The sequence below is a fragment of the Emydura macquarii genome, unplaced genomic scaffold (assembly GCF_026122565.2).
Source record: "Emydura macquarii macquarii isolate MOO-44397 ecotype Brisbane River unplaced genomic scaffold, CSIRO-AGI_Emac_v2 contig_1644, whole genome shotgun sequence".
NCBI classification, from domain to species: domain Eukaryota; kingdom Metazoa; phylum Chordata; order Testudines; family Chelidae; genus Emydura; species Emydura macquarii.
In genome coordinates this window covers 13,337,308-13,351,436 of record NW_027131781.1, presented here as the reverse complement: position 1 = coordinate 13,351,436, position 14,129 = coordinate 13,337,308, and the positions used below count along the sequence as shown (strand labels likewise).

General features: G+C 47.8%; 1 protein-coding gene across 4 annotated transcripts in view; it reads left to right on the top strand.

Moving 5' to 3' along the window:
• The window catches only part of NTRK3 (neurotrophic receptor tyrosine kinase 3), a 297,966-nt gene that overhangs the window by 82,400 nt on the left and 201,437 nt on the right, over positions 1–14,129 (top strand). For all 4 annotated transcript variants that reach the window (XM_067555657.1, XM_067555661.1, XM_067555659.1 and 1 more), the window contains exon 4: positions 5,461–5,529. In XM_067555657.1, coding sequence (XP_067411758.1) covers positions 5,461–5,529 — 69 coding nt within the window. The remainder of the gene's footprint in view (positions 1–5,460; positions 5,530–14,129) is intronic.

Sequence of the window (14,129 nt, the reverse complement as noted above, 5' to 3'; positions counted from 1 at the left end):
AAACAAGGCTGCCACATCAAACACTCAAATTAGGAATGGTCAGAGTTAAGGTTGCTTGTGGCTAGGCTGGGGTCTTGTGGGTAAAATAGTATGTGATCATGTAACTAAAGACTGTACTATAATGCATGCACCCAGAGAGGCTGAGTGAAGGTTACACAGGCAACTTTAAGTCTGGCATTTCCTATTTTTTGAGTGCTTGACTATGACCCTAAGTGCACTCCAGTGCCGGAAGGCAAGAGGCACGCCAGTATCTAGCACTGAACCTCAGCTGGCCTGACCAGTATACTCCAACTCATGTTATCTGTATCTAACAGGTGTCGTAAAATATCATTTACGAACTGGTAAAACTCTGGTTGTTAATATTATTGCATGGTTTATGCACAGGTGGTATGTGAAAAATTGTGTGATGGAAATGTGTTCTCAAGTATTTTGTGGAGTTAGGGTTTAAGTCAACCTGCCCTAGGCAAAGGAACATGGTCCCACCTGCTTGACTTTGTCTCCAATGTAAATTGAGCAAACAGACAATAAAACACTTACCTAAAAGGTAAACGAAGCCATCAAACTAGTAGCAAGTTGGGGAGATAGTTAAGTAGCTATCTCATGGGGGGAAGGACTGCAAAAATGAACATGTCAGCTCCCTGGTGGACACAGCAGGCTGAGGCCCAAGGAGGGCTTCTTGACTTTGAGGATATAAGCAGAGAGGAAAAAGCCATTTTGGAATCCGTCATGTGAAGAGACAAAGAAGCTGAGAGCTTTGAGCTCTGGGTTGGCTTCTGACTAAGAACTGGCCAGCCATGCTGGAAGAACAATGGTGGTGAGAAAATTACTTTGAACAAGAGACTCCATCTAGTTTAAGTTTGGTTCTAGTTTTAGAAGCATGTTTTCACTTTTGTTTTTAGCCATTTCTGTCTCAGTTCCGTCTATGTGGTATTGCTTAAATGTCTGTGCTGCGTTAATAAACTTCATCTTGTTGTATTAGACCACCACCTCAGTGCAGTGTTTCAAACAGAAGAGTACAATCCTCAGTCAAACTACCAGGCTGGTGCTGGGTACTGTCTCTCCCAAGGAGCAGTGAACTTGATACGGTTTGGTGAGGGCTACAATCAGAGGGGCTGAGCGCTGCCGGGGAGATGGATTTGGGTAGACTTGGGACCAGAGGGGCTGTGGTGTCACCCCAAAAGGAGGAAGCAGGCTGGTGGCAGCCAGGGTGAGGCCATTGTGCTCTGAGCAGGCAGCTGGAGTCACGGCTCTGAGCCATAGCTGCACAGTACAGAAGCACCCAGGGTTGCAGGGCGGGTGTTGACACAACCCCTCACCGGTCTGGGCGAACCCCCAACGCATTACAAGACTTTACAACCTTAATTATGTTTTTAAAATATAGTTTTAAAAAAAAAAAAACCTTCCAGGATCAGGGACCTTACACAACTCACCCCACCCCAGAGTGTGCATATCTGCCTCTGTTGAGCAACGCCTCCCCCATGGCATGCATCTCTCTTCAACTCCCCAGATAAAGATTCTGAGTGTGTGTCCCTGACCACAGTCGCCTACAGATGTTGCCCACAGTGTCACTGCGTTTCCTGCCAGATGTGAACCAATGACAGTGCGTCTCCTCTTCATTTGTTCTCTAGAAGGAGGGAGGCTAAAAGCCGAGAAAAGCAAAGTGCCTCGCGTTAGCGAAGCCATTCCCCCTCTCTGTTTCTCCCTGCCCTAAATTGTAATAACACGATTGTGCTATTTTTGATTCCTTATTTGCGTGTAAAGCCTGTTGTTTTTTTTCTTTCCTCTTTCAGAATCCAATTTTCTCTTGACATTTCTGCCTAATGTAGCTAAACATGACCTTTGTGAAAGGACACTTCCAGCAAGATGTGCTCCCTCCTCTGAATCCCTGTCTGCCTTTCTTCTACATCTGTCTCTCAGCCAACCTCTTTTCCACCCTCCCATCTTTTCTCTGCGGCGGGGGGGGGGCTGCAGTGCATTTACTGGCTAATCTTTCTGTAACAGCGGAATGGGAAGTAGGAGCCGTGGGCTTGTCTAAATAGAGACTGAGTGCGTGGCAAGCTGGGGTGTAAACCTACAGCTCGCTAGCCTGCTGTGCATTAACTGGCTGTATGGACTCTGCGTCTGTGCCCTGAGTTCTGTAATGGGGTTTGATCTGCTGCTGATTGAAACTGTAATAGGTTTAAGTGCACTATGGAACTCTTAGCATGTGGTAGCTGGGTCCACATGGCCCGTTAGTATGCAGCAGGCTAGCGCGTTGTGGATTTACACCCCAGCTTGCTGAGCAGTAAGGGCTGGTCTACACTACACAATGAGGACAGCTTACGTGGACCTCGTTATATCAGTGTCCACGCTACAGCCTTCTTCTCGCTGATGTAAGTGCCCTGCTACATCGACATCATAACTTCACCTCCACGAGGGGTGTGAGGCTTATGTCCGTGTAGTTAGGGCGATGCAGCGTCTTTGTAGACACTGCGTTACTTACATTGCTGTTGGATGTCTTGTCAATTACACAGCTCTCAGCTCCCCACACTGCCCTTCTTAGATTGGTGGAAGCTCTGCTGGTGAGGATGCGCCCCACTGATCCAAGAAGAGTAGTATGGACATGCACCAAAGCAGTAATTAGTGCGGTGGCTGTATGGCGACCTAATATAGGTCGACTTACCTTTCCAGTGTAGACGTGCCCCTGTGTTTCCTTTTAGACAAACCCAGGTTTTCTGCATTGGGAATTGAGGGATCTTTGTTGCCTCCGTGAGATTCCTGCAGTTTGCAGTTCTTTATGTGCAATATGATGTAGCGTGACACATAGCCACAGCTTATTGAAGCAGCAGTGTCCTCGGATTACCGCCACAGAGCTGCATGACACCATGGCACAGGGTGGGGTTTATCCCCCAACCCAAGTGAATGAAGCGTATTTGGGAGGGTTTTCCTTGTAAGCCGCATAGATGTTGCTGGGCTTCAACTGCAGAATTCCAGATCTGACCTCTTCAGGGGAGGTTATCCTAAGTTAAAGCACCACCTCGGACTGTTCTAACCTATGCCGCCAAGAATCTGAAGGGCAGAGAGGCTGCTTAAAGCGACATTTGCCCTCCCACCCCCTTAGGTGCCTTCTGTGCTGCATGTCTCATAGAGCAGGGCTTAGAATCTGCCCCTGACTCTCTCAGGAGAGCTGGATGGGCACCCTGGTTTGTTATTGCAGCATCTCTCAGGCAGGTTGGGTTGCAGAGGCCAGTTTGTTAAGTAGGGTGTCTCAGAAGAGCAGAGACACAGAACAGGTAGATTTGCAGAGGCTTTGTGAGGAAGACTGTGAAAAATTATTCCAAGCTGGAAAGGTAAAATTCCTTCAGGGACTCCTGTACCCAATAAAGATCACTTTGGATTTCTAAGACCCATCCCTTTAAACGCCCTTAGCACTACACTCCTGGCCTCACTGTATATTGCTTTCTTATTTGAAGAGGAATAGCCAAATGAATCTAGTGGCACAAACCCTTCAGCCACCCTCAGGTATCAAACCCACAGTCAGTGTCTCTCTTGTGTCTACTCTTGATGCTGCCTCTTGTTTAGCCTATTTCCGTGAGTCCAATGGGGATCTTGGTGCTTGGTCTATAGCAAACGTAGCCATCTGTAGCTGCCTTCGTGCCTCCTCCTCCTCTGCCCCATATTTCCTCTTTAGCTGGCTGCAGATTTAATGAGGCTCTGGGTCTCTTGTTCATGTCTCTTGCTCTGCGTTGCCATTCACAGTGAACAAGGTCACAGCATGAATGATCTCTGCAGCCAAGAAACCGTTGTCATAGTTGATAAATTGCCATGCCTGTCCAGGCATAGGTGACCAGGGCAATGATGATTCAGATGGGCCAGCAAAGGGGAGGGAAATTAGATGATGAGGAAGGGGTTGGATGGCATGAGAGGCAGAAAAGGGTCAGAGCTTTAATGGGAGGAAGAGAGTTCCAGGAGAGTGGGGCTATTGGTGATTAATGAGGGTGCAGAACCCCACTGCTGAGAAGGGGTAAAGAAAGTCCTGAAGCAGCTCTACTCTGCAAATCTTGTTCACTGGAAGTTCATTGCTGGCATGCGGCGATGGAGCTGGCTTCCTCCCACACTATCAGCACTGGAGGAATGTATTACCTGACTAAAGATTCTCCTGGGCAGGTATTGCTGTCTCTGCAATCAGGGTGGGATCGCAGGTCTCAGGCTTCACTGTGCAAGGGTGTGACTTAAAAGGCCAGACAATGGCTTCAGGGGTCACAGAAGTTTATTGCTAAACTTCTAAATGGAGACCAAACGCAAGGGTCACCTGTGATCCACCCCTACCTCTTGGTTCTTGCTGTAAAATGGGAGTGCGGTTGGGAAGAGGAGAAAGCAGAGTTAATTGGACTCTAATTAGGAGACGGCTTTGGTTCACTTACGCTGATGATTAATGGTTTGACGCTTTTGCCCCTAGTTTCTGCAGCTGGGGTTTTTCATGCTCAAGTTATTGTAGGTGCAAAAACTTCAACTTGCCTGTCTGAGCTGAATTTGTGTGTCTAGACTGGGCTGCCAGGTGTGTAGCTGGGATGTGCAAAACTGTGAGGTCTAATTTTTGAATGTGGGTTGAGGATCCATTGAACATTTTGCCTGTTACAAAATTTAGGTTCTTTCTTTTTCTCTTCATCTTAAAATGAATTAATAATGATGATAATAATAATATAATATATAATATAATAAAATAAAATACAGGCTACCCTTCCATCTGTGTGTATGTGTTTGTGTGTCTGTCTGTCTTTCTCTTCCTCATAGTCTGTCTCTTAGAGCTAGTCTTTGACCCCTGTTTGCTGTATCTCCTGTCTCCAACTCTTTTTTTATCCTCCTCCTTTTTGTCTCTTTCATTCTTTTACTTGACTCTGTAGACACAGGCACTTGTTTGCAAAATGTTGCCAGAGAGAAAAGAGGTCACACTTTTGTAGTTCAGGAGTTCTAGGGGGTCGTTGCTCTTAGTTGCTATAGCAGCAGCCCCTTTCGGAGTGTGTTATGCAGGACCTAATGGGATACTGTTAATATACAAATCCTGTCTATTTAAAATTTCCCTTCTATGTGTTAACTGTTGACACTTTAGACTATCATTAGGCATTTTTCTCACCATGCAGTTTGTTTATCTCTTGCATTTCACTTGAGTTTGGAGAGTGGAACCAGACTGAGCAGTTTTCCTTTATTTGTAGCTGGTTCCCTTTCTGGTTCTCAGACCTGGTTGCAGGCGATTGTTTTGTTTGTTTTCATATTCAGAAAATCAAAAAGGAAGGAAGTCGTCTTTCCACATTCAGTCTCATTAAAATATTTTTGCTAAACATTAAATTGGAGCCTTTGACTATGTGCTAGCCTCCCTGGAGCGGTAAACTGTAGAGAAAAATGAGGAGCTCTGAGGAACCCAGTAGGGTCTGGTGCAGAGGGAATTATTGACCATGAATTCTTTCTCTTGTTAATTTTCAGAGACCTCTCCGGTAACCGGCTCACTACGCTGTCATGGCAGCTCTTCCAGACACTGAGACTTTTTGAACTGTAAGTTCCATCCTGGAGGGATCTCCTGGGAGGTGGAGAGTGGGGGTAATAAAAGGAGGAGGTGGTTATGAGTATTTTTCCCCCAAAAGATCAGTTTTGAAACCTCTGATACAAGAGTGTGAATAATTATCTAAAATTCCAGAGGGCAGAGTGAATTCTGGAAGGGGTTCCGGGGCATGGCAGCACCAGAGCAGAGCTGCTTCTCTGGTAACTTCATAACATCTTGTGAATTGATGTTTGGGACTGAGGATAAAACCATTTCTGGGTTTATAATTGGTTAGCTAAATGCTAGGCCAGATTTTGAGTGGACCTCCTTCAGGGCCGGGTCCTGTGAGATGGGGAATGTCCTCCAGTCCCATTCATTTGCAGGCTATGGTTGGTTGTATGGGATAAGTCATCCAAGTGTGGATGGGTGCGTTTTGTAAGGGATGCTGGCTGTAATGGTGGGTGACTCCACATTTCTTGAATAACCAAGGCATCTGCCAGATCCTGTATGGGAGATAGGCTACTCTTTCTCCTGGGGAGGGCTGCAGCCCACTGAATTATTGATAAAGCATTTTCCGCTGCGTCTGAAGAGTAAGTGGACATGAAATCAATGGAGCACTACCCTGGTGACCTGTTTTGTTGAGTTTTAGAAATAGTTGTTCAGTGGACATAAAAAAAAATATGTAGGATTTATCCCAGAGGATGATGAGATATCCCATTCATCCTCACCTGTGATCAATATAGCTGTAAGCTAGAAGTGACTTATGAAAGAATAATGACAGTCTCTCAAGTGGGAGTAAATGTGTTATCACCGCTGTTACTGCAGTGCATTTTATTTCTGTCAAATTGTTAAATGAAAAATACTAATAGTGATATTAGAATATAAAGAAACACCCATATGGTGGGAATCTGGCTTGCAGAGTTAAAACGCTGGCTTTGGAATTTGTCTCTGCACTGATTGCAGCTCAAATCAGTTCCAAATCCTGGCTCAGGTTACAAGTTTAAAAGAGGTGAGTGGCTTATCGTCTTTGGTTTCCATTTTTTCTCACTGCACCATCTGGCACAATTCAGATGAGTGGTTTCTAGCCAAGAGAGGCCCAGGAATGGGAGAGCAACGGGGGCTGCCGCTTAGGACTGAGGTGCTTTGGCAGAGTGGGAGAGGCCAGGTCTGGAATAATGGGGTGCTGCATACCAAGCTTGGGGTGCAGAAATCTTTGGAGTCAAAGCTAGAATAGGGGTGTGCTGCAGATCAGTGTGAATATTCTCAATATTAATTTGTTTTCCAATGGTTCTGTCCCATTTGGTTATATTGCACTTCAAGTGTATCCCATGTCTATAATCCCACATCAGGCCAACACCAGCAGTGATGAAGGCTGAGGATTCTTCAGACTAGGGCAGCAAAATATAGCCAAGAAATGTCTTTCTTGTCCTACATCAGGAATTTGGATCTGGTTAAGTTGGCTTCATGTTGTGGCAGCAGTGTAATTCATGACCATATCTATCATCCTTACTCTGTCGGCTGATGATCCAGTGAGCAGTATGAAGGAGGAGAAGGGAAGTGGTGTAAACAGCCTGGTTCCTTTTGGAGCCACTTGCAGAGTGGTTTTCTAGGAGGTAGTGAGCCTGGGCTGGTGGGAGATGCAACATGGAGGAAGTTGCGGGGGATGAAAATATTAATGAGATGGAGGGAATTGGCATTGCCTTTATGAAGAGATGTGGTGTTCGCTGTCCCTTAAGAATTATAGATGGATAAAGCTTTGGGCTCTTCCAGTGCTGGGAAAGTTTTAACTCCCATGTGTGGGCTGCTCCAGCCATCCCAGTGGCTCCTAAAGTGAAACCCATAGGGGTTAACTCTTTCATGTCCCGGAATCGAGAGAAAGGGCCTCTGTTATGCCAATGAGGGATGTCTTCCTTTGAGCTGAGTCAGAATCAGCAGACAGTTCAGATCCTTGATGAACAAATTCCACAGCCCTCTGACTATGATGCTTCTCATCAGAGGTTTCTAGATGGGATCCTGCTCACCAACAACTTTCCGTCCAGCTGGGCAACGGTCAGGCTGGTGGTCAGCAGTAAGACAGGGCAGGGATGCTCCAGGAAGTCTGGAAGAGGGAGGGGGAATGTTTGTTAGATGCCCATTAGAGATCCAGTGTTGTGGGAAGTGTGCTTTGAGCACCTCCTTGGGGATAGGAATGAGGCTGGCATGGGTTCTACAGAACTCGAGGTGTGGCTGAGAGAAGACTGAAATGGGGTGGAGATCAAACTACAAGGCTGAATAATCAAGAATGCAAAGATGCTAGAGAGTGAGGGGGAAAGAGTGAACTGAATAAATATATTTCATGCAGCGTTGAGCCCTGAAGCTCAGAGGGCAAGATCAGTGCAATGAGGAATAAATCTCCAGCAGGCTGGGGAGAGGTTAATGACTGATGGACAAGGAGAAAAATAACATTTAAAAATCCTAGGAGGATCCGTAAGTAGAAGACAGTTATGTCATGTCAAGCTACAAGATGTGGTTACGGGGCTTGGCAGGGGGATGGAATACACGGTCCACACAAGGTGAATGGTGTAATACTGGTGGAGGCTACAGAGAAAGCTGCAGCATGATGTTGGATGAGAACCTGAAGGTGAGCCAAATCTCTCTTGAAAGAAATAAAGTAATGAAAAGAGAAGAAAGATGCAGAGAGACAGCAAGCGTGAGAAAGGCAGGTTGAGCAGTATGAGCTCTGTAAGGCCTTGGGGAGGCAGGAGAAATATTACAGAAGACACAAGAACACATGTTAGCATGATGTGTGCTATCCTCCAGAGCGATGGGAAAATAGGAAGATGAGATGGGGACAAGCTGGCCTTCTAATGGCAACAGCTGCTGCTGCTCACGGCCAAAGATGGAGCGGTGGTTAGTGAGAGGACAGCCGGCAGAGTAGGCAGCCCCAGCTGGTAGGAGGAGACTTGTCACTTGAACATAACCAGGCAAAAATGAGTGTTAGCTTTTCAGGGCATCAAGAGGCAGAAATGGCTGTGCAGGCAAAGATGCCCCCTGGGGGCCAGCTGAAAGCAGTGGAGCAAATGGTAAACTTTGGAAATGGTGGGATGTGACAGATGTGAGACCTGGGAAGTGTAAAGAGTTCAACTGACTGTACTGAAATGTGCCAGACAAGCATGGGCTATTTCGAACACTACGTGTTAAACGGGTTTCCTGGGAAATCCCTGGGGAGTGTTTAATGCAATTGGCACAACTGTGGTTTTGCAAGAACCCAGCCTTTTGACTGAAGATCAAAAGCTTGAGCTGTATGACGAAATAGCTGATCTGCCTAGCTTTTGTTCTGGTTGCTGATCTAAAGATTGATATGACCACAGGGAAAACCCAGCTATGGGGTTTCCAGGACTGACAGCTGCCAGAGCGTAGGTTGGAGTTGGGGTGACCCTGGTCAGCTTTTAGTATGCCTGTAGGTTCTTTTACTGTGTTTTTTATATGCTTTCTTTGTAATACTTTAGCTTTTAAGAATAAACGTGCTTACTTAGAAGGAGCTGTGCGGTAACTTATTGCTGCTGGCAACACATTGCTCATAGTCCTGGGGGAGAGAGCAAAGCGCAGGCATGGCCATGTAGGCAGACTGGCTTGCTGAGGATATCCATGTAGATCAGAGAGCTGTGCAGTCTCAGAAGTCTCGGTCAGAAGGGAGTGAGATGCAGGTCTCTGGCCAGGAAAGGTTGCAGCTGGGAGCCCTCGAGGGACATGGAGAGGGCAATGCAGGTGTAGTTACCCTGAAACTGTGACAGGGAGGCACGGGAGAGAGGCACTGCAGTGGACGTGGCATGTAATAGACAGGGCTAGGGAATGTAAGGCCTGACACAGCCATTCAGCAAACACTGAAGAGGAGATAAAGCTGAAATAGTAACATGAGGATCATGCTGCCCTGTGAGATCTCGCTGACGTGGGAATTTCCTGAGGAACTCCAGGCTTCAGTGGCTTGATGCCTGCTGTGTAGCCATAGAGGCAACAACCTTACTGTTGGAATGTGTAGATTTTTGCAGGCCAGGGCTTCTTTTTCTTTGGCCAAAGCCAACCTTCTCCCCTGCTGACTGTTATCTAGGAGGCCGTGCAAGAGGCCATCTCCTACTGATGATTTCTACATGTTCCCAACTCCTGCTGGCGCAGGGAGTGAGCAACTGGTTCTTGGCATCAAACATATGGCTGTTCCCTTTTAGGACAGGATGACTTTGTATGAATACAATACAACACATTACAAAGGAAAGTCCTGATCAAATCCTGTTCAGCCATCACCATTGGGACTTGAGAAACAAGAGGTTTGGTACCAAAATGTACATTCTCCACTCCTGGAAAAAGCCATGTCTGGGGATGGCTTGTGGTGAGTCAACCCCTAGCTCTCACAGGCTCAGGCTGACCTTGAATGGCAGGTTTCCAGTCAGAGGATGTGCCACTCTTGTGAGCCTGTAGTGTGCTGAGCTCGGGGAAGCCTCAGAAACATGCAACAGCTCATAAGCATGGGACTTACGGCCCTTGTTATCCAGAGGTCACAGCTGGATTCCTCTGTCATGCCCTTGGAGAGCCGGGGGCTGACATTTCAGGTGAGTTTTGGAAAAAACCTGCCTCAAAAAACTGACCTTCCCAAGGCAGCGAGAGAGCCAAACCTTCTTTGATTCAGTCGCATCTTTCATTTTATAAAACCTTGGCCTTATGGGCACCTCCTCCTGCACCCAGACCTTCAGTCCTTCTAACGCCATCTGTAGCTGCCTCATTGCCCGGCAATACATTTCCATAGTGCCATTGCGAGAGGTGTCGGTGCTGATGGAGCTCAGCGGGGTCTCTGCTAATATCATGAGCACAAGTTAATTTCACATGTGTCTGTTGCTCGAGGACTTATTGCCACCGACAGTCACGCTAATGGAGCTAGCGATACACAAGAGGTGCTTCCCTGCTGGGGTGCAGAGGACTAATTCAGCAACCAGAAACCATGCCTCGCTCTGTAGATTAAATCTCCCCTTCTGGTTCCATTCCTTGCCACCAGGGGTTCTGAATTGATGAAGCGAGATATTTTTCCTTCTTTGCTGGACACTCTGATTCACTTTGAGGCTCAACAAAGCAGAGTCAGAGTCCCTACCTGGGAGAGTGCTTTAAGCTACAAGCATACAAAACCTCAGCCTTAATTTTAGAAGACCCCCCCAAAAGCAGACAGTGGGGAAAAAAGGCCCAAATCTGCTGGTTAGGAACTTTGCTACAGGCACGTTTACTTCACCTGGGGGATCGTGTAGTGAGCTTGCAGAAGCAGTGGCAGGCTGTCAGTGTTTGGCATGCCCCACGCAGCTGCGTTATTCGTGAGAGAAGAGTTCTGAGGTGATCACGCATGCGAAACCATGGTCATCCCAGAGCATTCGGGGGGAGGGGAGGGCTGTGCATCTCCATGCTCATTGCTGGTGTTGGGAGCATGGCCTCGGGGGTAATGCCCAAAGGATCTGGGCCAGGGGGTCCCAACCCATGACTGATGGGCCAAAAGTGGCCTGTGGGGTCTTCCAAAGTGGCCCGCTGCTCTCCTCCCGCTGGCTGCAGAAGGGAGCTGCTGCCTAAGGACCCAGGCAGAGCCTGTTTCCCTGGAGCTAAAAGACAGGGAAGACTCCTTGCTGCAGCCAGGGGGATGGGAGATCAGCGCACCCTCCCCCGGCTGTAGCAGGGAGCATGACAAAGCGCTCTGCCTGTGTCCCTAGGTGCAGAGGTCCCGGCTGGAGCCAGAGGGAGGGGAGCACTGATCTCCTGTTCCCCTGGCTGCAGAAAGGAGCCGCTGCCTAGGGACCCGGGTGGAGCGCATGGGGCTACAGGATGTGTGCGGTTTGCCTGCTGCAACCAGGGGGACCCATTTGGCTGCAGTGGAAAAGGAGGGGTGGGGGGGCTGCTGGCGGAAACTGTTGGCCCTTCAGGGTTGTAAAAATGATATCTGTGACCCTCCAGCCAAAAAGTTTGAGAACCACTGGTCTAGGCCCTGCATTGTGTGATGGGGTTCGGAGGCTTGGCTGAACCAGTCAGCTGCAGCACTTGCAGTTTCTGTTCCATGCTGGGGAAAAATCATTGGAAGCTGCTCTGTTGTGGCTGAAGCTCAACTAGAGCCCTTATTCCCAGTGTTACAGCTGGGATTGTGTTGCATCTGTGAGGGCAGTTATTTGTGCTGGAGTATAGGGGGGTGAGCCACAGGTGTTCCGACCAGCACCTTTCCACTTAGTGTAGACAGGGACTAGGCATCCTTTGCTGACTTTCTCCTTGCTAACTGCTGCTGCGTATATTTCTGAGATCTTCTTCCTAGGTGCCCCTCCAATCTCCTGGCCACCTAGAGCCTTCCCGCCGTACAAGCGTGGGATTGCATTACATGCCATTCATGTGTATTCACATGGGACTTCCTGAAGATGAGTCGTGTTAAGTCTGAGCCTGGCAGTGGGCTGGGAATACCTCCAGCCTGACTATACAAGTTAAAATGCCCTTTGAATCTTCTTGTCCTTTCCAGGAGTAAAATGTGCCGAATACATCTCATGAGAGAGAATTCTCAGCATTTAGATCTTGCTGCAGCTCCGATACGGCTGTTAAGCATATGGCAGCAACTAAGTGAAATTAACTTCCAGAGGCGGCTGAGGAAAGGGACCGCAGTTGTGGAGGAAATGTGCTCCCTCTCTAAGTTGCAGCCTCACAAGGAGGGTAGCTTTTCTTTCTGTGATGGTCATGCATCCCTTCGTCATTCTGGTACTAACACCTCTGATGCTTCCATTCTGCGGGCCTCACTTTAAGAATGATGTGGGCAATTTGGAGAGAGTCCAGAGGACAGCAACAAAATGATGGAAGGTTTAGAAAACTTGACCTCTGAGGAAAAGTTAAAAAAAAACCCATCTGGTCATGATTTAGTTTTGAGAAAAGAAGACTGGTGGGGCGGAGGTAACCTGATAACAGTCTTCAAGTATGTGAAGGGCTGTTATAAAGAGGACTCTGATCAATTGTTCTCCATGTCTACTGAAGGTAGGACAAGAAGTACTGGAAGTATCTCCAGCAAGGCAGATTTAGATTAGATATAAGGAAAAACTTTCCATCTGTAAGGATAGTTAAGCATTGGAATAGGCTTCCAAGGGAGGTTGTGGAATCCCCATCATTGGAGGTTTGGAAGAACAGGTTGGACAAATACTTGTCAGGGATGGTCTAGGTCTACTTGGTCCTGCCTCAGCACAGGGGGCTGGATTTGATGACATCGTGAGGTCCCTTCCAGCCTGACTTTTCTATGATTCTTGTCACATAAAGCTGCAGTTTCTTCCATCCTCTTGTCATCTTAAAGCCTGATAATGGCATTGGAGTAAATTGTCTCTTGGGCTGAGATTGGATCTGGGACATTAGGCGTCCTAGTGGGTGCCTTCTTGCTGGACATACAGTGGTTGCCATTGAAAAATCAACATGTGCCAATAGGTACCATGCTGTTGCCAGAGCTGTTTCCTTTTCGCACATAGGGAGAAAGCTCCGTTAATCTCAAGTACTACTCCCAGCAAGTACTGCCTTTTTATTGGTAAGCACTGTAGCTGGAATGCTGGGTGGCCTGGTGGCTGAGTTATCTCTGGAACGCTGGCCAGCGCAGCAGGTATCCTACCACTGTAGTAGCCAAGCTGGGCAACTATAATCCTTTTCTTGCAGAGAAATGATTGTTTTTCACACCCCACTGGGGTGCATGGCACGTTTCAGGTGAGTCAGAGAACCTCCCTGTTCTGCCCTGATGGCAAAGATTGACTCTTTATCGGAGACTATCCATGGGCTACAGTAGCTGTGGGGAATAGAACAGAAGGGAATGCTACTCTTAGGTGCATTGTTGTAATGATCAGGCAGGAGCCCTGCGTCTCAATAGGGCCCTGGCATGAAGCTGAGTGAGCAGCAGAAAGAAGCATTCCAGAGGGGTAGCCATGTTAGTCTGTATACAGCAAAAACAACGGGAGTCCTGTAGACTTTTGCTAGAAAGAAGCATGTTTCAGTTACTATGCACAGGGGAGTGAGTGCAGCAGCAGAACAGCCTGGGTGTCGGAATCCCTGTCTGTAACATAGAGAACGTATCTTCCCCTTCCTGTGACTCAGCTGGCCTGGCAGCATGGGTTCAAAGCGAGGGGAGCGGGTGTCTCCAGCATGCCAGGAGCGCTTTTGGGAAAAGCATAAATAGAGCAAAATCAATAGATCTATCTAAAAAGCAGCCCTGTCCCCAGAGTGGCAAAGTGCCAGCTGCTGATGGCACTCAGCGTGTCCAGTCGATGAGTGGAGTTAATTTGTGCAAAAGGTCCCCTGGGTGCCTCGATTAGGGGGAGTTACATCACTGACTTGGGGGCAGGTTGTTGGTAAATTCTACCCTGAAGTGTGCTGCTCCTGTATTATTCATGGGGCTTCATGAATTATGCATGGGCCGGGGAGACTGCACTCTGTTACTTACAGATCTGCCCCTGAAGTGTTGTGAGGGCAGCTCTCGCAGGCAACCTGATTTCAGGGCCATGTTTCCAGTAGAACAGATTTTCCCCCTCTTCTAGCCTTCCCCTCCTCTCTTCCGAGCCCCAGAATGTAACTCACGTTAGCAAACCTGCTGTTAGCAGAGCCCAGAACT